This window comes from Heterocephalus glaber, unplaced genomic scaffold (assembly GCF_053883595.1).
Source record: "Heterocephalus glaber isolate CG9 unplaced genomic scaffold, H.glaber_assembly_v1.0 deba00001531, whole genome shotgun sequence".
In the NCBI taxonomy this organism is placed as follows: domain Eukaryota; kingdom Metazoa; phylum Chordata; class Mammalia; order Rodentia; family Bathyergidae; genus Heterocephalus; species Heterocephalus glaber.
This window is the reverse complement of record NW_028258329.1, coordinates 6680882-6707591: the sequence shown is the minus strand read 5'-3', so window position 1 is coordinate 6707591 and position 26710 is coordinate 6680882. Positions and strand designations below refer to the sequence as shown.

Here is a 26710-nt window from a genome sequence, read left to right as displayed (position 1 = left end):
GTGTCCTAGATCCTATGCAACATCTTAAACCCCTAAACCCAATGTCCTCAGTGCTTGTGCCATTTTCCTTTCTGCCTGCACAAGCCCACTCTGCCTGCAAAATAAACACTCTGAATGTATCACCATCTAATTCAACTCTGCTGTTCTTTCCTTACTGTTGCATGCCACATCCACTTCTTCATCACACACAAGAACTCAGGAACTGCCTGGGACCCCATTAGCCACAGCAACATCTTGATGAGTGTAGCCAGGAGGTAAGGGCCCTTTTGAGGGCATTTTTAAATTTCTTCTCACCTCCTTCCCATTTTTGTCTCTTAGGCCACTCTCTGCGGGCATGTGTCAGACAATTAAATACCATTAGGGTGCCTGCCCTGTGAAAAGAAAACTCCCTTGAAAGGATAACCCAGCTGTGGAATTAGGCTTTGCCAGGAGCAAGAAAACTTCCATGGATCTGTCAGGTTTATGTTTGTGTGACAGCTCTTTTGCTGCAAACCCCTGCAGCCTGGGGATTCCTCTTCAATAGCTAGAGTCTCCCAAGGCCCTGAGAAAATGAGTGCTTATACATAAAAGCACCGAAGACCACGAGGTACCTGTTCCTTGTAACCAGCAATGGGAAGAGGCGTCAAGAGACATCACTCGGGACTTGCAGAAGCCTCACTAGATATTCCTTTAGGTTAGCACCACACCCTGTCCGTCTGAAAATCCTGCTTTCCCAGAAGACACAAAATAAGGATGAGGTCCCCATCCAGGATCTTGAACAAAGTCTCTCACTCAACTAGCAGGGGAAACCTCAATCCTGAGACACAGTGGAGTAAATTAGTTTCCAGGTCACATCAAAGAAAGCAACCTCCAAAAGCATCACACACCGTGAGCCCTAAACACCTTAGCCTGGGGGAGGGCCTTCAAACCACTCTTTTGATACTCACCCCCAAACCAAAGGGCCTAAGTTTGGCCTGCTGGATGCCATGTCCTAAGCCACATGGATTCAAGTGGTCATTCAGGTGATAACAGACATTATCCTCTGTGGTCAAGTCTGGCCCTTCTCAAACTGAGAAGGAGCTCACTGATTTACATTTCCCCCCCTCTTCTTTCCCCTAAGAAAGCCTCAAACCTCTTCTTTCCCACTCAGCCTTTCATCTATCAGAACATTCAAATCCTTTAACTTTTTCTGATATTAGTTATCAGGGAGAGGCAGGGAACTGAAGGCTGGAGGAGATTCCTGGGAGCTGGTGGACTTAGGAATTTTTCTCTTGGCTCTGGAACAGTTCCCAGGGTATCCTATCATATGGGAGGGCGGAGGGAAAGCACATGACCTTTGCATTTTTCCAGCCGGTAGGAGATGCCCACAAGCCTGCTGGAAAGGCACCATTTCAGCCAGCCCTTTTCAGCTGCCTGCCACGACCTCCCTGGGTCCTATGGTTGCCTGTCAAGCCCTGCCTATAGGGGTTTTTTTTTTCCCCTGGAGCCTCTTGGAGCTGTTTCTTTAATGCTAGCTTGCTTCTTCTCTCTCTCTTTTTTTTGAGGCATGGTCTCCCTTTGTAGTGCAGGCTGGCCCTGAACTCACTATGCAGCCCAGGCTGGCCTTGCACTCACAGCGATCCTCCTGCCTCAGCCTCCCAAGTGCTGGGATTACAGGCGTGCGCCACCTGGCTACCTAGCTTTCCTGGCTACCTAGCTTGCTTCTCATGATAATTTTGGCCTCAGGCTTATCTCCCAACCAAAAACGCATGTGACATACAGTTGCTAAGTGACTTCTCACTGAGAAACCTTCATCTTCCAGGGTAGTCCTTTTGTGACTTGGGGATGGGGGACAGTGGGGACAGAGGAAGGGGATAGGGAGGGGTGAAGGGACTATAGAAGAGTCCAAGTTTTTAAAGCAAAATCCTTCCTGGGCCATGGGTGGCAGTGTGGTGTAGAATCCCACCTCTCCTAGGCTAACAGCAGCTCGGAAAACCTTGCCAGCTGATTGGTCTCTTTCCTTAGGGGCTCCTCCTAGTCGGGGTTCTTAGACTGCCACCTACCAGGTTCCTCATCCATTAGACTTTCTTCAGCTCTCTGCAAGTGAGCAAGCTCCACCCGCCCCACTTGGAATGGTCCAGGCAAAAACTTATCAGGACGCAAAGGCCTTGGGTGCTCATGACTGAAGACCATGTGTCATATCACTCAGGCTCAGTCAGGATTCCTGAGACACCTGTACAGGAAAACTTGTCAGGCTTTTATTGAAGTCTCAGGGTGGGGCACTTACTATCCCTCCTTAGACAGGACCCTGTTGTGCTAGTTGATTTTATAATTGGCTAGAGGTGTCCAGCCAGTGGGAACCCCAGCTCCAGACCCTCTGTCTGGGAGATGAGTTGTGGCCAAAGTGGGAGATCCAAAGATCCAAAGGAAGTGGCACTGGTGTCCACACAAGGCCAGAGATACCTCGCATCTGAATCCCAAGGCACTTACCAAGGGACATCCTAGGGCCAAACGGGTTAGGGTTTGACCCAGGGGGCACCCTATAAGTTTCCCATGACCTCATTCTTACTCCTCCTGCCCACAGACCCATCATGGACAATACCTCATCCAAGCCTTCACAGGCCCTCTACCAAAGCCCTATGTTTGCCAGAGGACTCATCTCTCCTAAGGAGCTGATGCAGCTGAGGACCTCCCCTTGTCAGCCCCTCCATAGGCTACCTCCTCACCAACCTGCACCATCCGTGCCTCCAGGGGATAAGGACAACCTCTTGAGCCCACCCCGAACTAGGTCCGGTCTGCCTGCCATAAGGCCCCAGACTCAGGGAACTCAGCGTCTGAGACTGCCACCATCCTACCCCTCTGACAAGTGGCGGGCTTGGGTGGTACCGTTTGAGTTCAGGTCCCTTTTTCAGGCAAGGATCTCCAACCACGCAAAGAGAACCTGGGTGAATTCTCTGAGGACCCTGAGAAGCTTGCTGATGGATTTCATACCCTGACCACACCTTTTGGTCTGACCTGGTGAGATGTCCTGCTCATCCTGGTTTCTCGCTGCAGTAGAAAGAGAGAGGATTGTAAGCACTTCAAGACAGGGTAATTATGAGGCCTTTGGAGCTGCACTTAATGGTAATGTAAGGACAGATTAGAGGGGCGTAGGCAGGCAATACAGAGCAAGACCTGGGTGGCTGATGACTGTAAAATGATCACATCCTTATTGTGCACTATATGCTTGAGAAATCTATCCCTTGTGAACCTATCACATGCATTTACTGTGTGCTCGGGATACCTCCACCTGACCTTTTCCACCTCTCCAGAAACAAACAAAAGCTAAGACCCTGATTGGCCTAGATTGCACCAGTGAAGCAGTTATTTTGAGAAACCAGTTACCCCTATGAGTATATCCCAAAACCCACTGGGCAACCCATTCCGGACCCCTATCTTGTCGCCCACTCTGCTGTTAAGATAGCTCTTTTGGGCACTCACAGGAATACGCTTTCAGTTTGCATCACTTTAATCCTAACTTCCTCATTTTCAGCTGGAGTCACGGGCTTCGAGCCAGTTTTGCCCCACTTCCTCCTTCTTTGCCAATGTGAGGATGAGGGACCCAGAGAAAAGTGGAGGGTCGTTACGGGGAGCCCCAATCCCCTCAGAGATCCCCCACCAAACCTAACAGTAATCAACTGAACGATGTGTTATTTAGACCCTAAAACGGGCGGGTGTGGGGTTATAGCACTGGGTGTAGAAAATCCAAATGGGGGTTATACTTCCAGGCCATCTTAGTGGGTATGCACAAGGACATGCCCAAGACTGGAAATTATGATTAGCTTAGAACTATCAGCAAGGGCTCTGATAAAAATCTAGCCGCTTTCAAACGCTGGCTGGAGGAGGCACTCTGTACATATACTAATTTAAACCCAGAGTCTAGAGAGGGCTAAACTATCCTCGGATAGTACTGTATTAGCCAGTCAGCCCCAGAGAGTAGGAGAAAGTTCCAAAAACTCTAACAGGGCCCACAAAGTGGGATAAGTCAATTGGTTGATGTGTCTTACATGGTCTTTAATAACTGAGAAGAAGAAGAGAACAAATGGAAGTTGAATGAGCAGAAATGGCAGGCTAAAGCCACACTGGCCCTCATGGATAAGGCTCATGAAAAAGCTGGTGGCACCGAGGGGAACCAAGGTAATCCAAAGGGTGATGGGGGCAAGTCTGAGTGCTTCAAGTGTAAGCAACGGGGGCACTGGGCAAAGGAGTGCCTGCCAAGGCTGCTGCGTCCTTGCCAAGCCTGTCTGAATATGGAGGAGGACCCCGGCACTGGAGGAGGATCTGCCCTCTTTCCCAGAAGGGGATGAGGTCACCCACCACCACGGGGGCCAGGGAAGAACGCCTGGATGGTGACTGACAGTGCTCAAGGCAGTCTCGTGGTCCCCGCACAAGGACAACCCATCCCCTTGCAAGAGCTTCGGGCTACCCTGGATGTCTTGGGTAGGCAAATTACATTCCTTTTCAATACTGGGGTATCTTTACACAATTCTAACTTCTTACTGGTGCAAATTATCATCCATTGCCCAGTTGTTGTGAGCCTTGAAGGAGTTAACTGGTCGGTTTTCTTTACCCCTACTCTGAACTGCCAGTTGGGAGATTTCATTTTCCAAGCTACCTTCATGGAAACACCGAAGTGCCCCATACCAGTAACTGGAAGAGATACGTTCTTCCAGTTCAGGGCCACTCTGTCACTCAAATCTCTGGAAACCCATGTCCTAGTTGTCAGGGATTTGGCCAACCCAGCACCACTGGGCCTGATTCCTCTGCCAGGAGTTGATCCCAAGTGCGGTATGATGGCAGTCTGAGGTGGGCTGTCAAGCCCACCCTGGTAATCATTCAGCTCAAGGACTGTAATCTATACCCTCACAAAAGGCAGTACCTGCTTAAAAGAGAGGCTATGCTGGGGCAAAAGCCCATTGACAAATTTTGGCTCCAGGTTTGTTGATGCCATGCCAGTCCCCATGCAATACACCCACTTTGTTGATAGTCAAGCCACTGGGAAAATACTGTCTAGTGCAGGATCTCAGAGTCATCAATGAGGCAGTGGTGCCTGTTCTCCCCTAGTGGCAGAGCCATACCTTGCAAAGGTCCCAGGAGACACTAACTGGTTCTCTGTCCTTCATCTCAAGGATGCCTTCTTTCATATTTCCAAGGACCGTAATCCTTGATACTTGTTTGCCTTTAATGGAAGGATCCCCAACTAGGCTCTGCCAAGTGTATACTTGGACTATCTTGCCTCAGGGTTTAATCATAGCTTCCATCTGTGTCCACAGCCTTAGCTTGAGACCTTAGAGGCCAGAAAACAAAGAGACCACAAACTTCATATACCTGGGATCAACGGATAGCCTAAAGTATCTTTTCAGAAAAAAGAAAAATTATTAACCAACCTGCTGAGTCAGGTAAGTAAACCAATTTTATTTTCTCTAAATAAAAGGGAGGAATCTTCTCCATCCTGGAAATAGGGTCCTTCCTTGTTCGTCTTATGTAGCTACTTTTGCTAGTCCCTTGCTTGCAAATAACATTCACTCTGGAGATCTTTGCCCCAAGTTATAAAATGATCTCTATTGGCTTGCTCTTATTTTTCTTGGGATACTCTTTGGTAGCTCAAAGGATTACCTCTGGGAGAAATGATGAGCAGTGATTACTTACACAGAACCTTAGATCTAAGCCATCTCTTACTAAATTCTACTAACCCCAACTTGGCCAAGGAGTATTTTTGCCTGTGTCTTTCCCCATCCTCCAGCCAATATACTGCTGTGCTCATCCCAGCTCGACTCTGGGCTACTGGAAAGATGACCTTCCACCCCAAATATCAAGGGGGCATCCCCTTTCATTAATGTCCTTAGATAGCCTGTATGATTTTCAGGTCAATGAACTGACTAGGATAACTTCAACAGGGAAGGCTGCTGACCTCCTCAGACCCTATCAAAGTACTGTAATCTTAACCAGGTTTCTTCTACAAAACCACCCATTTGCACCCCAATATCCATTCACACATTGCTTAAGTTTCAGGCACCCCTTTGTATAAAGCAGGCACATTAAAAGACTCCCTTTGCAAACAAAGCCTAAAGACAAACCCTTCCCTAGACCATGCTGGGTATCCAGGTAAACCAAGCCACGTCCTTTAAAACCCTTCTGCGGTTCTCATGGAAGCTTTCATGGAAGCTCTCTGGACAAAGGTTAGGAAACAGGGGTCAGAATACCGCCAAGAGAGCCCTTCAATTCTGTTTCTATATTCGCATGGGAATATCGCTCTCAGCCCCAAACCAGTGCCTGCCTGCTGGTGTCTGGTTGTGAAATCTGGACTGCACAAGTACAAGTACTAGGGAATACCAAAAGAAAGTTTATACACTGGGAAAACAGAACTACCAGAGCTACTCCAGATACTTCTTATGGACCCTTTTAGCCTTTGATTGCAGCGGCACTGACAGAGGTTTTATCTGTCCGAGAAGATGAAAACAATCAGGTCACCCATAAGTTTACTATTAAAAATAATTTGTCTTGAGACTCATGGACTTCTCTTCCTGTATGGCACCAATTTTGTCTTGTGTTTTCCAGCAAACTAGACAGGAACAGGCAGCCTTGTTAATCTGTTCTCAGAGATCAATATAGTACCTAATCATCAATCTCTTCAGGTTCTTTAGCCACCAGGGCTTCCCTTGATGAGGCCTTCTTCCAGCCTTGTGATTGGGACCATGTATACTTATTCTCTTAGTCAAATTTGTTTCTTCTCCTTTAACAGCCATTAAACTACAGCAGATGATCTGAGCCAAGGACCAAAACGGGCCTTCATATCTAGAGCTCATCAATGAATCCTTGGAGGAGCATGGCTCCCTTGTCCTCATAGTTCAGGCAGGGTGAGAATTCCATGTCTCTGTATAGGTAGGGTCAGCACCCCTATTCGGCAGGAAGCAGCTATAAAAGACGGACATTCCACCCTCAGCATCCCTTAAAGATTTGTGGGGATCAGGTCTCTTCAGGGGGTGGGGATATAGATAGAATAACTGGAGCCATGTGGTCACTCCTCTTCACTTGCTGCTGGACTACTCTCCTCCACTCAGCATGAACCTGGTCAACACCCCAGGGCCAACCCCCTGACCTTCGTCCTAAGGCCTACTACCCAGAGGCAGAGATAAGAAAAACAAAACTCCAAAATCCCAAACCAGCACACAGGAGTGCCAAATCTTCTTGCATGACCTGGAGCAACCTTTCTTCCCCTGGATCTCACTGAAGGTTCATGCATATATGGACTGCATCTCATACATCCAAGTATAACAGAGTGAATTATGGGCAAGGTCATATGCAACAGACACAGCTGACATGACTCAGCACCCTGCCAATCATGTTGTCAATCATGCTCTGGAAGACCCAATGAGAAGGGTCCTAGATCCAGTGCAAGTTTAAACCCCTAAACCCAATGCCCTCAGCACTCACGCCATTTTCCTTTCCACTAGCACCAGCCCTACTCACTCTGAGTGTACTCTCATCTAATTAAACTTGCTGCTCTTTCCTTACCATTGCGTGCCACATCTAGTTCCTCATTTGTCATGCACAAGAATCTAGGAACCCATCCTGGATCCCATCACCCACAGTCACAGTTTTATTTCTTAATGTCCAATCTGGATCCCCTTTTATTTCATTTTCTTGGGGAAATGCCCTGGCTAGAACTTCCAGTTCAATGTTGAATGTAAGTGGCAAGAGTAGATTAATTATCTTGTTTTTAATCTTTGAAGGAAAGTATTCAGTCTTTTGCAATTAAGTATGATGTTAAAATTTTTTTATGCTATCTTCTATCCAATTTTGGTAGTTTTTATCTTTTAAGGCTACACTCATTTTATGTAAGCTATAGTTCATAGTTTTTATTCCTAATCCTTTTTATTTCTGTAAGGTCAGTGATAATGTTTCCTCTTTCATTTCTTAGTTTAGTAGCTTTGAGTCTTTTTAAAAATTTTGATCAATCTAGCTAAATGTTTATCAATTATGTTGTTTTCTTCATATAGTCGACTTTTGGCTTTGTTGTTTTCTAGTCTCTATTTCACTAATTTCTACTTTAATGTTTATTATTTCCTTCTGCTTTAGTTTTTGTGGGTCTTCTTTTCCAGGTTCTTACCGTGGTTACTGGCTTGAGATCTCTCCTTAAGTTTTGGTGTGATGTATCTACATTTTCATTCATCTGAAAATATTTTTTAGTTTTTCTTGTAATTTCTTTTAGAACTATTGGTTATTTAGAAAGTATACTGTTTAATTTCCACATATTTCTGAGTTCTGTAAGTTTCTTCCTCTTTTTGACTTCAAATTTCACTCCATTGTGGTCAGATAACATACTCTGTATTATTCAGTTCTTTCACATTTGTTAAGTTTACTTAATGGCCCAGTGTACGGGTGTGTGTTCTACCCTGAAGAATGTCCCATCTGTATTTGGAAAGAATGCCCACTAGGTAGACTGTTCTATAGATACTTGTTGGTTTACTGGGTTGCTCAAGTCTATTTTCATTACTCTCCTAACTTGTTTTTCTCATCATTGAAAGTAGGGTATTAAAGTCTCTGTTTCTATTAAATTTTCTACTTTGAGGGTCTTGAGGTTAGGAGGATATATTTTATAATTGCTGTAGCTTCTTGGTGGATTGCTCTATTATCATTACAAAATGTCTTCATTTCTAGTAATATGTTTTAAAAATCTATTTTGGCTGATAATAGCATAGCACTCATGCTTTCTTGTTAAGGCTTCTGTTTGCATCTTTACATCTTTTACTGTCAGTCTATTTGTATATAAATATGAACTTTTTATTATAGACAGTTAAGTTAGGTAGAAATATTATAGGCAGTCAGACAAGGCTAGGCCCTCAAGGGAGTCAGTGCAGGAGATGAGAACACATCAAAACTGTGGCTGGAGGCGCATCTGAAGATTACAGTCACAAAGGCCAGATTTACATTCTTCCCTTAAGGATAAGAGGAAGTTGAGAATATTGGTACCATCCTTTGGGATTTCCTATATAAATACACCATTATCTAATTAGGGGTGGGCCACCTTCTCCCACCCACTAAGACTAGGACTAAAACTACTAAAACTAAAACTAAAGACAAGATTGAAACTATAGATTGTTGGCCAAGGTTAATGATGTCATCATATGCCTTTGCTACTATTGGATCAATACTAGCCAAGCTGCTATACTTGTAATCTTATTGGTTGATTATAGGTTTGACCCTTGTTGTACACACTTCGTGATTTTACTCTGTAAAACTTTCTCAGAGAAGTGAGCTCATTGGCAACCTATTTGGGATCCTTTCTCTCTCTCTCTCGGGAGCTATTCCTACTCCCCATTCCTATTTCCCAATACATTTTCCTACTCTTAACCTCTGTTGTTCCTAAGAATTCATTCAACTTTGAGGAATACGAACTTGGCATATCTGACATCTAGCAGGTTGGGAGTTACATATTATTCTATTATCATTTTAACCAGAAAAGAATAATCTTCCCTGCCTGTGGACTGCTCATTCCTGTAAGAAGTCAGTACAGAACTCTTGTCAAGAAAAACATTTGGGCCCCAGGGATTTAGCTCAGTGGTGCCATGCCTGCCTGGCAAGTGCAAGATCCTGAGTTCCATCCCCAGTACCAAAAAAAAAAAGCATTTGGTAGGCCCAAAGGGGGAAGGACCTCTTCTAGGATGCAAACACCAAGCACAAGCACATGTGAGCTCATTTCTGAAATTCCTTGAGCAGTTCTAAAGTTGGGAAGCTTTTCATTGTTACTTTCACTACAGAATCACTTCTTCTGTCGTCTGATGTTTCTTCCAGAACCAGGAAAATATATATTTTGCCTTTATTTCAGATGGATCACTTTGTAACAAAGAATAAAAGGAAATTCAGTATAATAATGTGGCCTCCTTCACATAATAAAAACACACACACTCAGAGCTAGTGCCTTTGGAGTCCAGGCTCATGCTGAGGGTGTGGTCCCAACATGTGACCTGCAAAGCAAGAATGAACTAATCTAAGGCAGGGGTCAGGGGTCACCAAACTATTATTCTTGGTTGCACATCAAATAGAATTTTACCTTTTTCCTTTCCTGTAATTAGGACATTAAAAAAGTCAAATGGAAATGTCAAGTGCTTAATAATCTTTATATTTTATTACTCAGAAAATTCAGGAAGAAGGAAGGGCCCCTTTTGATGAGTTTCAGACTTTTCAGGAAAAGCATTTCCCAACAGGAGAAATCTGGTGACCTGTGAAGCTGATATCTGAGATTCTCCTTGTGTTCTATAATAATCACACTTGATCTTAGCCAAAAGGCCAAGAAGTGATTGTTCTATAATAATCAAAGGGAGCGATACTCAAATAATCAAAACTACTCTGAAAATGCTTTCTCTTCCTCCATCTTGATTCATTTCCTAATTTATATAAGGGAGGATGAAGGGTAGAGGAATGAGATGTAAAAAGAATTAAGATGTGCTGTGTACATGCACTGACTCTCCCTGATGAGTGCAGTCATTACTCCAAACATGTACTCATAAAAATAAAAATTTAAAAGTAGATAAATAAAGAAAGCCTTCTAAACTTTACCATTTAAACACAGATGAAGTCCTAAATTTTAGATAATGACAGAAAAAAGTTCCAGAAACCCCCTAATATAGATTTCTCTTCACTGTTCATATACCATCAACAAGTAGACCAACAGTACCAATGGCACTATTCACAATTACAGTTACTCATTTTATTTTAGGAGAAAGGAGAGGAAGACTCTAAATTTCAGATCAGCAAGACATGGATTAAACAATGGCATCTTTTCAAATCATAGCTATAGTTAAAGATCCACAAGTTTTGGGCTTCATTCCTAAGTCATGATGTCTGAACCTCCCACTGCACACATGTGGATGTGTGCACACGCAGAGTGTGTTTTAATAAGAAAATGTGGTATTCCATTCAATTTTAACCCAAAACAAGGCCCATCTGCTTAAGATAATTGAGCAAAGAGGACAAATTTAAAAACCAAATACACTTCCTCGCAGATGACTATTCAATTCAATTGCCAGTAAATTGTTGAGTGTTCTTTCCTGAATCACCCTAATTCAATGTACAGTACAGCATGTACTGGCTGGGAAGAAGTTCAAATCATAAATACTACAGGGAAATATCTAATAACTTGGAATGGCTTCTCAAGTGGCTAATAAGCTCTAGGAGAGTGCAAAAGTGGTAAACCAGAAGCTCTGTGCACCACGTGAAGCCCACTGTACTGGTTGCCCCTGCCTCCTGCTCCACGAGGAGCTGGGTTGGGTGTCCAGGGCCTGGCACAGAGCATTGCTCTTTGGATGCTGATGACATGGGGCCACTTCCCTGCAGACTGTGGTCACCAAGGTGAAGGCTGCTGGCTACAGTCGTAACAGCTGAGCTGATCTGTGATTTCTGCCTCTCTTGCCAATGTCGGGGCCAGGTTTGCCGACTGTTTGTGTTCCCTGCGTGTCAGATTCCACATTCCATATGGTTACAGAGGGGTTTAGGAGAAGTATCCACAGAGCTAGGCACAGGATTAAAATAAAGAGGTGCTAATGGTGTGTAGTTGGGAAGGCAGAGGAAACTGTCGGAACTCAATGGAAAAAGAGGGTTGAAGAAAATTAAAGAGAAATCACGAGAAATAAAGGAAAAAGACAAATATCTCTGTTGTGTTAAAGGTCAAAGAGTAACAATAATATAGAAAGGTTCTTTCACTTTGCCAGGTCCAACAGTGGGTTGCATTTTGGCTTTTTAAATAAACTTCACACCATCAGGTTCTTGGGCTCTGGTCTCTGATCACGCCCACCCCATCTAAAACAGACATTTGTCCTCCAGACCCTACACATCTCCAAGTTCCACCCACCTTATGCAAGGCAATTTTTACTCATGTGTTCAAGTCTTCTTCCATTTTTCTACCACTCATTTTTAAGAGACCAATTTCTTCACTTCTGTTTCCAGTACTTACTAGCTTGGGTCCATCCATATAACCACAGGTTGTACTAAAGCTCATTATAAGTAGTTCATGATCTACAAGAATTCAAATGTTATTGTCTAAATATGTATGCATATTATACATATATGGAAGAGCTATACATTATATGTATATATGTATGTATGTTCTGTGCATGTATCTATTTAAATGTGTGTATGCACATATGTGTATCTAGCTTGTTAGGACTTGCAAGAATTTTCAAATCTATTATCACATTTCTTGGGCCAAATAATAAATCCTCTCATGAGTTACGGCAATTTTAGGTGACCACTTTAAGTAGCACTAAAGGAACCAGATGATTCAGAATCAACAAATAAAACTAGCCTAGAGAAGACATCCAGGCATTTCATTTCTAGGCTTTAAGGCAAATTCCAGGTGCTATCTTGACTTTTATCAATTTCATTTTCTCCTCTAATTATGGAAATTCTCTAAGTCTCTGTCATGTGATTTTATGGCCAGGAAGGGACTGGAAGGGGGTAGGATAGAAAGGAGTGGTGTGGTGGGGGGAAGCTCATGCTTCTCAAGTTGTAGGAGTACAGAGGCCTTGTCCATCTTTCTCACCTATAAATATCTGAGCCCTGAGAACTGTGCCTGGTAAATGGAAGGTGCTCAGAGTGGATGAATTTATAGGTATGGGCCAGGCTGGATGCTGAGGAACTGCACATTAGGCAGTGAAAGGAAATTCGGTACAATAACATATCCTTCTTGGAATGAGAAGAAAAAATATACCTGGAGCTCCTACCTTCAATGCCCAGGCTCACGCTGAGGGTCTGGTCCCAACATCCCAGGGGCAAAGCAAGAGTAAACAGTAATCTAGTTGGCAAACCATTGTTCGTGGGCTAAATTCAGCCAAGGGTTGTTTTTTATACAACTCAGGAGCTAAGAATTTTTTTTACATTTTTAGAAGGTCTTGACAGAATAAACATAAAATGTGTCAGAAACCATATGCAGCCTAGAGAGGCAAAAATATTTACTATCTATATCTTTACAAATAAAATTTTCTCGCTCTTATTCTATGGAAATATCATGAATGTGCTTCTGAAATTGCTGTTAGTCTAAAATGTATGTGGCTTGAGCTTGCTTTAAACTATCAAGAGTGTGATGACTGTGGTGTGTCAGGCCAGGACAGCGCTAGGAGCACCCTGGAACCTTACAGACCCTTGATCCTTGATATTCTCTATAATAACCTCAGAGGAAGCCTAAGCACCACTTTGTTTGTGGAGTTTACACTCATGCTTCTTTATACCAATTGGTTTTACAGGCATTTTCCTACATGATTTTCTGACTAAAGTTTTTTTTTTCAGACAGAGTCTCACTATGTACTTCAGGCTGACCGTGAACTCACTATGTGGTCTAGGCTGGCCTCAAAGTTGTAGTGACCCTCCTACCTCAACTTCCTACATCCTGGGATTACAGGCATGTGCCATTACGTCCAGCCTTTTCTGGTTAAAGTCTTCCAGTGCAACCTAGAAGGTATATGGCAGCCAGAATCATAAACTTGCTACATCAGCCCAACTGGTGTCACAATCAGAGGGATTTGCTATGGCATTCTGAATCGAGATGGAATCTAAATGTGAAGATGCGACCTCTCTTCGTTCACTAATCTGAGAAATTTCTGTCACTGTTTCTTGATTATTTTCTATTCAATTTTCTCCATTCTCCTTCTCTGAGTTCAGTTACACTTACATTAGAATGTTGATAACTCAGCCTCTTTCACTGTGCACAATTTTTTCTCTGTTTTTGGACTGCATGACTATTCCTCTATCTTCAAGTTCACTGATTTTTCTTGTCATCTCTAATAATAACAATAGTTAGATCCACAGTGAATTTTCGTATTTTGAAATCCTATAATTTCATGCTTTAGCTTATCCGTTTTTTAAATCACTGCTGAGATTTCCTATGTGTTTCCTATGTGTAAAGGCTTATGTGTTTGACCAAAGTTACATTAGCTGCTTTGAACTCTGTCTAATAATTTCAAAATATGTGTCATCTTGGAGTCAGTTTCCATAAATTGCTTTCTTTCCAGTATGGATCTGTTTCATTGTATGACTACTAATTTTCAATTGTATCCTGAACATTTTCAATCATAGTTTGACTTTTCCAGCAGTCACATGCAAATAGTAAAAAGAAACAAGTGAATTTAATTTTAATAATGTATTTTAGGGCTGTAGCTATAAACCCAGTGGTAGCCCACTTTTCTGGCATGAGACCCTAGATTTGATCTCCAGCACACACACACACACACACACACACACACACACACACACACACACACACAATTTGACCCAATGTATCAAAAACATAATTATTGGAATCAGCCCGCTGCAGACAGGCAGGACTGTGCACGCCCTACCGAGGTCCTGAGTCGCTCAGAAGATGCCTAATCACCCCGCTGCAGACAGGCAGGTCTGCCCACGCCCTACCGAGGGCCCCAGTCGCGCGGAAGACACCAAATCACCCCGCTGCAGACAGGCAGCTACCTGATTCCACACTACAAAGACACAGAGGACACCAGACCACCAGACCAAAGTACTGAGTCCCACTGCTCCTGGTCCAGAGGAAGGGGCTTCCCAGTCACCATCCCTTCCGCTGCTCCCAGCCCAGAGGAAAGGGCTTTTGGGCCACCTTCTGTCCCGCTGCTCCTGGCCCAGAGGAAGGGGCTTCCGGGCCACCATCCCTCCCACCATTCCCGGCCCAGAGGGAGGGGCTTCTGAGCCACCATCCCACTGCTCCTGGACCAGAGGAAGGGGTTTCCCGGCCACCATCCCTCCGGCTGCTCCCAGCCCACAGGAAAGGCCTTTTGGGTCACCATCCCTACCGCTGCTCCCGGCCCCTGCCCCACCTCACCCAGCTCAGAGGAGGTAATCCGTGCAGGCGCTAACAGCCCGCTGCCCCAGTCGAAATGAGAAAACACGTAAATAAGTCTCAAAACCAGACTTCCAGATCACCTACAGCAGCCCCAAAGGGAAATGAGATGGAACGCTCTGATACTCAACCACCTGGACCCACTGAACTGGCAACAAAAGGGGATCTGGAAAAAATGAAATCAGAAATAATTTCTCAGATAACAGGAGAGATTGTGCTCCTAGTGCAAGACATGATTAATAAATCTAGAGAGGAGCTCAGGAACATGATGGAATCCCAACATAAGACACAAATGGAATCCATAAAACAGATGCAAATAGTTTTCCAGGACATGAAAAACTCCACCGAAAGTCTACACAGCAGAATGAGCCAATGTGAGGACAGAATTTCAGATATAGAAGATAAGATTGCAATTAGTGACCAGGAAAAGAAAAATTGCTTCAAAATTATAAGGGAACATGAAAAATCAATCCAGCAGCTGCTAGATGATGCAAAAAAGAATAACATAAGACTGATTGGGCTCAATGAAGAAACAGGAGAGAGTGCAGATGACATAAAAAAATCTCTTCACAGAAACAATGGCAGAAAACTTCCCAAGCAGGGGAAAAGAGCTTGACATACAGATAAGTGAGGCATATAGGACTCCAAATAACCTTGATCAAAAAAAATCTACACATAGGCATATAATTGTTAAGATTCCAGAAACACAGCAGAAGAACAAAGTTCTCCAAGCAGTCAGAGAAAAGAAACAAATCATATACAAAGGAAAGCCCATCAGAATCACAGCAGACTTCTCAACACAAACCATCAAGGCAAGAAGAGCTTGCAGTGACATATTCCAAGCCCTAAAAGAAAACAGCCTCCAACCCAGATTGATGTACCCTGCAAAACTATCTTTCAAAATGGATGGAGAAATAAGATGCTTTCATGACAAAGAGCACCTTAGGAACTTCGTGAATACCAAACCAGAACTCCAAAGAATTTTACACAATATCCTAGGAACAGACATTGAGGATCACAACCCCAGGAAGCAAAGCAGAATGAACCCATCTGACATGACAAGAAATTAAATGTAAAGGGGGAGAACCCAACAAAAAGAAAAAATCATGGCAATGACAAGTCAATATGTTTCAGTTATAACCATCAACGTTAATGGTCTCAATTCAGTAATCAAAAGAAATAGACTGGCAGAATGGGTCAAGAAGCAAAATTCAACAATATGCTGCATACAAGAAACACACTTAATTCAAAAGGAAACTCATAGACTGAAAGGTAAAGGGTGGAAATACTGCATGTGACAGGAACCCGAAAAAAAGCAGGAGTAGCTATCCTCTTGGCAGATCAAGTAGATTTCAAACCAACACTGATTAAGAGAGACGAAGAAGGACACTACATCCTTGTAAAGGGAAGAATCCAAGAGGAAGAGATGACAATCATAAATATCTATGCACCAAACTCTAGTGTGCCCAACTATATAAAACAAATACTAACGGACATGAAAAGTCATATATGTACTAATGCAATTATAGTAGGGGACCTCAACACCCTACTGTCACAAATAGATAGATCAACTAGACTAAAAATAAGTAATGAAATACTAGAACTCAATCGAACTCTTGAACAAATGAACTTAACAGATGTTTGCAGAGTCTTCTACCCCACAAAATCAGAATACACATTCTTCTCAGCTGCACATGGGTCATTGTCAAAAATAGACCACATACTCACACATACAACATGTTTAAGTAAGTGCAAAGGAATTGAAGTTATCCCCTGTATATTATCAGACCAGAGTGCTAGGAAATTGGAGATCCATAGCAAAAGAAACTCAAAAAATTTCATAAACACGTGGAAATTGAACAACACACTTCTGAATAACCAATGGGTCACAGAGGAAATTAAAGAAGAAATCAGACAGTTCCTTCAATTAAATGAAAATGACAGTACAACATATTGGAATCTATGGGACACAATGAAAGCAGTCTTATGAGGGAAATTCATAGCAGTGAATATGCATATTAGGAAAACAGAACAAGCCCAAATAAACAACCTGATGCTGAACCTCAAGCTTCTAGAAAAAGAAGAGCAGGACAACTCCAAAGCTCATAAAGGGAGGAAATTATAAAGATCAGAGGAGAAATCAATGCAATGGAGACTAAGAGAACGATACAAAAAAATCAATGAAGCCAAGAGTTGGTTCTTCGAAAGAACAAACAAAATTGACAAACCTTTAGCCAACCTTGTCAGAAAAAGGAAAGAAAAGGCCCAAATCTATGCAATTAGGAATGAAAAGGGTGAAATGACAACAGACCCAGCAGAAATCCAGAGGATCATCAATACCTACTTCCAGAACCTATACGCCAATAAGATGGACAACACAGAAGAAATGGACAGATTCCTAGATACATATGAATTACCAAAGTTGAACGAAGAAGACCTAAAAATTCTGAACAACCCAATATCAACCAATGAAATTGAAAAGGTAATTAAAAACTTATCAACTAAGAAAAGCCCGGGCCCTGATGGCTTCACTGCTGAATTCTATAAGACATTTAGAGAGGAACTGCTGCCACTACTGTTTAAACTCTTCAATGAAATTGAAAGGGAAGCAATACTCCCAAATTCATTCCTGGAAGCAAGCATCACCTTCATCCCCAAAGCAGAGAAAGACCCAACTGAAAAAGAGAACTCTAGGCCAATCTCACTAATGAACATAGATGCAAAAATCCTTAATAAGATAATGGCAAACAGAATGCAGAAGATCATCAAGAAGATCATACACCCTGATCAAGTGGGATTCATCCCAGGGATGCAGGGATGGTTCAATATACGAAAATCAGTTAATGTAATACACTATATCAATAGAGCCAAGGACAAAAACCATATGATTATCTCCATAGATGCAGAAAAAGCATTTGACAAAATCCAACATTCATTTATGATAAAAACCCTACAAAAAATTGGAATAGATGGTCTCTACCTCAAACTGATAGAAGCCATCTATGAAAAACCAACAGCCAATATCATACTAAATGGTCAAAAACTGAAATCTTTCACACTAAAATCAGGAACTAGACAAGGATACCCACTATCACCACTCTTGTTCAATATAGTTCTGGAAACATTAGCCATGGCAATTAGACAAGAGAAAGAAATAAAAGGAATAAAGATAGGTAATGAAGAAGTCAAATTGTCATTATTTGCAGATGACATGATACTCTATATAGAAGACCCCAAGAACTCCACCAAAAGTCTTCTAGACTTAATAACCAAATTCAGTCAAGTAGCTGGTTACAAGGTCAACACACAAAAATCAATAGCTTTCCTCTACACCAATGACAGACTCTCTGAGAGAGAAATAGGGCAGATAATTCCTTTCACAATAGCATCCACAAAACTGAAATACCTAGGAATCATCCTAACGAAAGAAATCAAAGACCTGTTCTCTGAAAACTATGGCACTCTGAAAAGAGAGATTGAAGATGATATCAGAAAATGGACAGATATCCCCTGCTCCTGGGTAGGAAGGATTAATATAGTGAAAATGGCCATACTTCCAAAACTGCTATATAGATTTAATGCAATTCCAATTGAGATCCCAGCAGCATACTTCATGGACCTTGAGAAAACACTTCAAAAATTCATTTGGAAAAAGAAAAGACCCAGAATAGCAAAAGCAATTCTAGGTAACAGAGACATGGCAGGGGATATCACAATCCCCAACTTGCAACTATACTACAAAGCTACTGCAATAAAAACAGCATGGTACTGGCAAAGAACCAGACTTGAGGACCAGTGGAACAGATTAGAAGATGCAGAAACCATGCCAGACACACTCAGCCATCTCATCTTCGATAAAGGAGCCAAACACCCTCACTGGAGGAAAGATAGCCTCTTTAATAAATGGTGCTGGAAAAAATTGGGCTTCAACTTTGCAAAGATTAAAACTAGACCTATATCTCTCACCATGCACTAAACTAAAATCAAAATGGATTAAAGATCTAAATATTAAAATAGAAACTCTGAACCAGTTGGAACAGAGGTTAGGTAGAACCCTTGAAGACATCGGTGTAGGAAAAGATTTTATGAACAAAACCTCAGTTGCTTGTGAACTAGCACAAATAATCAACAAATGGGATCTCTTCTTATTAAAAAGCTTCTGCACAGCAAGAGAAACCACCAGCAGTGTGAAGAGACAACCCACAATATGGGAAAAAATCTTCACCTGCTCTTCCTCAGACAAAGGTCTACTATCTTGAATCTATAAAGAACTTAAAAAGATCAGACCTCCCAAATTTAAAGACCCAATCCGAAAATGGGCATCTGAAATGAACAGACATTTCTCAGACAAAGAAGTAGAAATAGCAAATAAATACATGAAAAAATGTTCAACATCACTGGTCATTCGAGAGATGCAAATGAAAACAATGCTGAGATTCCACCTCACTCCAGAAAGAATGGCTGCTATCATGAAATCAACCAATAACAAATGTTAGCAGGGCTGTGGGGAAAGAGGAACCCTGCTCCACTGCTGGTGGGAGTGTAGACTGGTGCAACCACTGTGGAAATTAGTATGGAGATACCTCAAAGAACTAGGATTGGAAGTCCCATTTGACCCTGCTATTCCACTGCTGGGGATCTTCCCCAAAGAATTAAAAGAATCATACCACAGTGATATATGTGCACCCATGTTCATAGCAGCACAGTTTGTAATAGCTAAAACTTGGAAACAGCTCAAATGCCCATCAACTGGAGACTGGATAAAGAAAATGTGGTTTTTTTATAAAATGGAGTACTACTCAGCCATCAAAAATGAGAAATTAGAGACATTTATAGCTAAATGGATGCACATTGAGGCAATACTCTTAAGTGAAATAAATAGGACACACATGTGTAAATACCGAATAGTTTCTCTGGTGTGAGAAACTGAAAGTGTAAATAAGGACTAGATGTATAATAGGCAATGTGAAATAGGAAGAAAAGGGGCAAAGGGGAAGGAAGTGGGAGGGCTAGGGGAAAGGATAGAAGGGAATGGGATTAATATGAGAAAATGGAAAAATAGGAACAAAATCTTTGTAAATAGGGAGGACTGGAGTGGTTGAAGGGAGGGCTGGGCAAGGGTGAAAAATAAGAACCAAGAGAGACTATGTAAAGGTGTAAATTTCCAATGATGAATGTCATTATATTGTATACCTAAAATGTACCAAAGATTAGAATGAATAATCGATAATGTAAAATAGGAAGAAAAGGTCCAAAGGGGTAGGGGTAGTGGGAGGAGGAGGAGAAAGGAAAAAAGGGAAAGGAAAAAAATTCTGAGAAATGGAAAAAATGGAAATAAAGTCTTTGTAAATAGGGAAGGGTGGAGGGCATGAAGGGAGGGCTAGGAATGGGGAAAAAATAAGAACCAAGATGCATTATGTAAAGGTACAATTCCCAATGAAAAAAAAAACAACATAATTATTTTGGATGATTATAGTCAATGTAACTGACAGGTCCCCTGAGTCAGACCTCTGCCCAACCAGAAGGCAACCCCCTCAAGCGGACCCGCTCCCCGCTCCCACAGGAGCATAGCAATAACAGGAAGCCAGAAGCTGCCCCATTTAGCTGTAAGAAGCTGAGTCTACAAAATACCACAAGAGACCTGCTGTACCTGCTGCCATCCCGCTGCTCCAACCACTGCCCTGTTTATCAGCCAGCCCCAGGCCCATCACCCATGGGACTCTAAAACTTTCCAACGTCTGTACCAGTGCCCCCTCCCCTACCTAAACTCTCCTGCATCCATTGCATGCACCCTCTTCTCGGTGCCTTTTCGCCCTTGGCCTGTCTGCACAAAGACGGCAATAAACTCATTGTATGTTGCTTAGATTTTGCCTGTGTTGGTGGTCTCAACTGTGCCTCAGTCTGACCTTACAGTAATCACATCCAAAATTATTAATATTTTATAATCCTAAATTAATCTTAAATATTACTGTTTACAATCTCTTTTCATACACATTTTTGCAATCTGTTTTTTCGCATTTACAGCACATCTTGGTTTGGACCAACTATTGGCTACCATACTAAGCTGTATAATGCCAGAATGTCATTACAGAAAAACATGGAACTCTTGCTGCGGCAGGCAGCAAAACTGGCCCTAATAAAACTCCAAACACCAGCAGCAATCTCAGTTCCGTCCTGTAGCCTTAGGTGTATTATGTGGAGTCTGCCCTGCCCATATCTCATTCTTAGAAACTGGGCCAAATATATTATGTGCAGAATTTGGGAATGCTCCTCTGTAGCACTCTCTTTTTTGAGTTGTTTTCCTCCTTGATTTCCAGCTGCTATGTATGCCCCAAACATTCTCCTCTTATAGCCCAACTGGGCAGATCTATCGGAATCTATTCGAGTTTATCCGCCTCTCAGATCCAGTGAGGGCCTCACTGAGTCAACACGCCGTCAATATAGGAAATTCATTCAGTGCCATTCCACTGTCCCATTGGTCTACTTCTCCAGTTTCGACAGGGTTTCACTCAATTGCTAAGTTGCCCCAGGGTGGGCTCACATTTGCAATCTTTCTGCCTCAGCCTCCCAGAGTGCTAGGATTACAGGCATGTGCCATCCTGCCAGGTTCTTCTTTAGCTTTTAAACAGTTGCTTTTTACATTTTCTCCAGCGTTCTCATTGTTACCTACAGGAGGGCTGGTCCCATGCAAGCTACTCCATCATGACAGGACGTGGAACCCTTGGCTGACAGCTTCTAAGCCTCATTCCGTGGAGTTCTGCAAGGGTGCCGTGGCCCTCCTGCAAGAGGAGGGGAGGCCGAGAGTAGGGGCCTCAAGTCAACCACAGAACTCTCATTTCACATTTCATTTTATTGGTTTCTGCCTGTAATTTTAGAAAGCTATGGATATTGAAATGGTTTGAAAATGTAACATTAGAAAACCTGATTCTTGAATGGCTCCCTGAGACATTTCTTTTTCCTCGGCCACGTGGTTGAGCTCAGGTGACCTCTCCTCATGGGTACCCTAACCTACTCTCTACTCTCTGCACGAGGGCCTGGCCATGCTTGGTTTCAGGAGACGGCACACTGGCCTGTCTGACTGCTGAGTCTCTGTGCTGTCAAGTCCTCCTGCCTTTGGCCCTACGTGTGTGGCTGTCTGCCTGGCTGACAGGCTGCTCCGTCAGAGGGATGGCTGCTCACAGAACACCTTCCCCCGTGAGCTCTTCCTTAAGGACGTCAGCGTTAAGCACCCTTTCATTCTCGATCTTCCACGGCGCCGGTAAGATCAACGCAAGTCTTGTTTTCTTGCTCTCCCTCTTACCTTCTCTCACTCAAACACATGTTAAGAGTTTGACAAAGCACAGAGGGTTGATGCAAAAGCCAAATACTTTGTGAAATTCCTACATCAGGCAAGTGGCACAAGCTGAGTTTAAGGCACCTAAACACTGCCATATTAAAAGCCCCGCCTAAACATGACACCCAGAATCACAAAACAGAAACCACTCACCTCAACTCATGGCAGACAGGAGCCCAAGGGGTGACATCACACATCTGCCACAGATATTAATGCACGGGCACACTTACCCTCGGCCACTCAGACGCTAACATTATTTCCTTCTTCTCCAGTGGTTTAGGAATAGGATGGGTACCAGCCAAAAGTGTGCAGTATGGCTTTTCTCTGTGAGATGTTATTAAATGTCACCTACAGCCTGCATTCCAACTAGGATTGTGTATTTCCATCAGAGTTCTGGCTTAGTAGGCAGAAATGTCATACTGTCATGTGCCACATAAAGGTGCTTTGGTCATTGATGAATCACATATACAACAGTGGTCCCATAAGATCATAATGGAGCTGAAAAATTCCTAACATCCAGTGACACTGTACCCACTCTAACAGCATATTGGAGCACATTGCTCCTATGTGTGTGTGATGCTGGTATAAACAATCCTACTATGCCATCAGATGTATAAAAAAGTACAGCAGTATAATTACATACAGTACATAGGACTTGGTAAGAAATGACTGTGTTGCTGATTTATGTATTTGCCGTACTATATTTGTTATTGTTAAGAGTATATTCTTTGTATTTATAAAAATACTTGTTTCCAGTAAAGCAGTATGCCCTGATATACCAGCAGCAGCAGTAAACATCTCTTGTTTACTGCATCACTTCACTGGATAATTTTCTCTTGTGCTCGATTTATCCTCGGGTTGTATGGCCCATCATGGCCCAGGCGTAATAAGCTACACCATATAGGTACAGAGGGTGATCAAAAAATACGGTGAATGATGAAATTTAAAACTTACTATAGTAAAAGGCACATTATCATTAATTCCCTTCAAAATACTACTCTCTCTGTGAACACATTTATCCTACCACTTTTGCCACTTGCTGAAGCAGCTCTGGAAGTCCTCCTTTGTGAGCCTCTTTATGAGTTGTGGTAAAAGATATGATGAATGCTGCTGCCAAGTGCCATCCGATGGAAAGGCAGGCTTGTACAAACAGTATGGTGTGTCCTCATTCCCCTTATGCACCAGAGCTGGCACTGTGCGGCTTCTGGCTCTTCCCAAAGTCAAAATACCATGAAAGGAGATATCTGAGTTGATTCAGGATACTGAGGTAGCAACTAAAGAGACTCATGAAAGAGTTACTCCAGAATTGCTTCAGAAAGTGCCAAGAGTGATGGGATGAGTATCTTTGAAGCAACAGGGAATATTTTGAGGGGAATTAACGGTAACATGCTTTTTACTATAATACATTTTTAAAATTTAAATACCCATTGTGCCTTTTGTTCACACCATGTTATGGGCTGTACCACCTAGGTTTGTGTAACTACGCACACTGATGATGTTTGCACAATGATGAAGTTACCTAGTGATGCACTTCTCACAATGTGTCCCTGTCCTAAAATGACATGACTCTTTTGAGCAAGGAGAAATCACTCCGCAACAGTAACAGAACATGGCAGAGAGCAGCGCTGTGGTATTAACTGGGTACCACTGTTCCTCCCACTCATGGTGCCACCGCCCCAGGCCTGGGCCCAAGATGTAGAATGCAGCTCCTTACCGTGACTGGCATGGGTGTGAGTTGCACCTTCGGACCTGGGGCTCGGGGCGGCTTGTTTGAGGACAGTCACTGTCGTTCACTAGGGTTGTGGTTTTGTTAACAATCCGTGTGCATGACACGATGGTTCTGCGTTCCCCTGGAAACCAACCACAAGGAGCTGAGAGGCTGTGGCTGAACACACCTGAAAAGCCCATTCCTATGGAGGAGTGTTCAGAAGCAACTACTGAGCAGTGTGCTGAGAGGGAGAACTGTGTACGACATGTTGGGACAGCATGGGGCAGGCGAGAGTCTACAACAAGATAAGAAAGCAGCAACACCTCCGGTCAGCTGTGTCCTTGGATAGCGTGGGATTCACTGAGGGCAAGATTCTGACTCGGGTCTTTCATTTCCAACAATGATTGCCAATCCTCTGATCTGTTCATTAGATAAGGTCTTCAGAGATCTGGTCTCTATTAAATACCTGCAGACCTGCCTCACCATAGAGTATGACTACTTACTACAGAATTGCTGCTTGCTGGGGAGAAGTGAGGAACAGAGTAGCTGGTAGGAAGGACACACAGACCTGCATCCCCCTGGCAGGTCCTCCAGGGTCTGCAGCATGGTGCCTAAGAGGACAGTCTGGTTGCAGTCACAGGCATAGGTGTTGGCTGCTGGGCTTGGAGCTTGGAAGGCCATGAGCACAGAGGGGCAGCTGAAGGCCTAGGGCAGTGATGGTGAACTTTTCAGAGCTTTCAATGATAACAAACAGCACACTGCAGCGTGCATCCATAGGTTTGCCATTACTGGCCTAGGGTAAAGGGAGTGTGTCAGAAAGAGGTACAGAGTGGAAAGCTAACAGGGCTGACAGTGGACCCTGGAAACTATACCAACTGCCAGGGAGGTGCTGGAGGAGAAGGCCAAGAACAAACAGTGAGGGCAGTTAGCTAAGGTGCATGGGAAGGAATTCACTGTTGACCTTGGCATGTCTGACGGGCTCAATCATGCCATGGCTGTATTTCCTTCCTGTAGAGGGATGAGTCATTTAAATACTCAACAATCCTCTGTATGTTAGATGTCTGGCAACTGTCATCTCAGCAGTCAACAGCTCCTCAGGACTGGGGATAGGTAGGGCTGTGCCTGGGTCAACTCTGCAATCCCACAGTCTCAGCTGGCATCTGAAGTCCTGGCCAACTTTTCATCCTAAAGCCATGCCCATCAAACTACACTGTCCCAAGGAGCTGCTGGCAGAAAGCTTGAAATGGCTTTCTACTACTCCTTGCCAGTAACTCAGTACTGAATGCCTTTGGCTGATACCGATTCCTGCAGTATGACAGTCTCTTCCACTCTTCCTGCAATCTCCAGGACATGACACGAGGGATGAACTCCTATTTTAGAGGTGAGGAAATCAGCTGCAGAGAGGGGAAAGTCAGAGCCAGGAATCATGCATGGAAGGCCCTGTCCATGTGTTCTGCAGGGATTTTCCATGGGACGTGGCTAAGTTCCCAGGGAAGCACAGGTTATATACTCCCCACACTCTGGATGGCCACAGAGGGCCCTGAGCTCCCTGCTTCCTCCTTCCTGCTAGCCCGCCGCCTGGCTGCTCACCTCCTCCGCACTGCACGCTACACCCTTCCCAGCTGCTGTGGGTCCAGAGGAACAAGGCGTCCTGAGGCTTTGCAGGTTCACTTTGATTTTCAGCAGTGGAGTTCACAGGAATGGTGTATTCATAATGAATTTCATAATTCTGGTCATGAAATAACAGCACCTGGGTCAGTGGAAAAGTAGAAGGCCATGTTGAGATGGACCAAAAAGATCCATGAAGTTTCTGACTGTGCAAATCAAGCTGCATTTTGGCTGTTTTTCTAGGGGGGATTAGCTCTTTTCTGGGTGCAAAAGGTTCAACCTAGGGGTGCTCCTTTATCTCAGTTGCGGAGTCCTCAGCTACCCAGTTAGAGTATAGAACGAATGCACACCATCATTAGGGAGTTCTCTTCTTTCCAACCCCAGAGAGGAGCAGTTCACATGGGGAGTTTAGGGTGTAGCAGCTGGGTGGGCTCCTGGTGGCGTTTTTCCCAGAGAGCTGCTCCATGTGGAAGAAAGTGCACATTCCCACACACCCTCAGAGCTGCACTTGCAGACAAGACAGATGCAAATATAGTGCTTTCACCTAGACAGACACCCGAGCAAGCAGGGTTACTGCTCCTCACCTCCCCTACAGCAGTCACTGCTGTCAGTTGGTGCAGTCAGGCTCAACGGCAAAATGCAACCACTGCAGGGATTTGGGGGGACATTTGTGTGGGACTCTAAGGAAGCAGAAGCCTTTCCATTGTCGTGAGTCAGCCCTTGAAGCTGAGTAGAGTGGAGGTGCAGAGAGGGGTTCTATCATATTTCGGGGGAGCCGTCACACAACTTGTGAAGTCCTAGTGAGTGTGCAGAATCTAGGGGGGCTCTACTGTCTGGCCTTGTAAGGCACCAGGTGCATCACTGGGTTTATCTCCCCGGACATTAGGGTGCATAGCACACCCTTCCACAGGAGAACTAAGTGGCCTGGAAGTGAATGATGTGCCTGCAGGCTATGCTTGAGGCCAGTGAGTGCCCCTGGGCTGAGCAGCCAGCAAGTGCACTTCCAGCCAGAGGCTGGGAGATGGGCAGCACATGGCCTGCCTATCTAGTCTTGGGCAGGCCAGGTCAAAAGTGCGCCAGACAACAGGAGCCATCTCTTCCACTCTAAGAGGGCCTCCAATGCTGAGCTGGGGGTGGGAGCAGAAGTGCTAAAAGCAGACCCCACTGCATAAACATCTTTTTCAACAAATAGAATTGCATGAATGCATTTGGAAAAGTG

The 26710-nt window shown here is 43.6% G+C and overlaps 1 protein-coding gene across 7 annotated transcripts in view; it reads right to left on the bottom strand.

Annotated features, from left to right (window-relative positions):
- Positions 1-26710, bottom strand: part of Adamts17 (ADAM metallopeptidase with thrombospondin type 1 motif 17) — a 321741-nt gene that overhangs the window by 50470 nt on the left and 244561 nt on the right. For all 7 annotated transcript variants that reach the window (XR_015441655.1, XR_015441659.1, XR_015441658.1 and 4 more), the window contains 2 exons: positions 25474-25633; positions 23890-24025 (listed from right to left, as the gene is read on the bottom strand). Coding sequence is in view for 2 of the 7 variants with exons in the window: in XM_004852682.4 (XP_004852739.1) it covers positions 23890-24025; positions 25474-25633 (296 nt within the window). In the remaining 5 variants the exon portion in view is untranslated. The remainder of the gene's footprint in view (positions 1-23889; positions 24026-25473; positions 25634-26710) is intronic.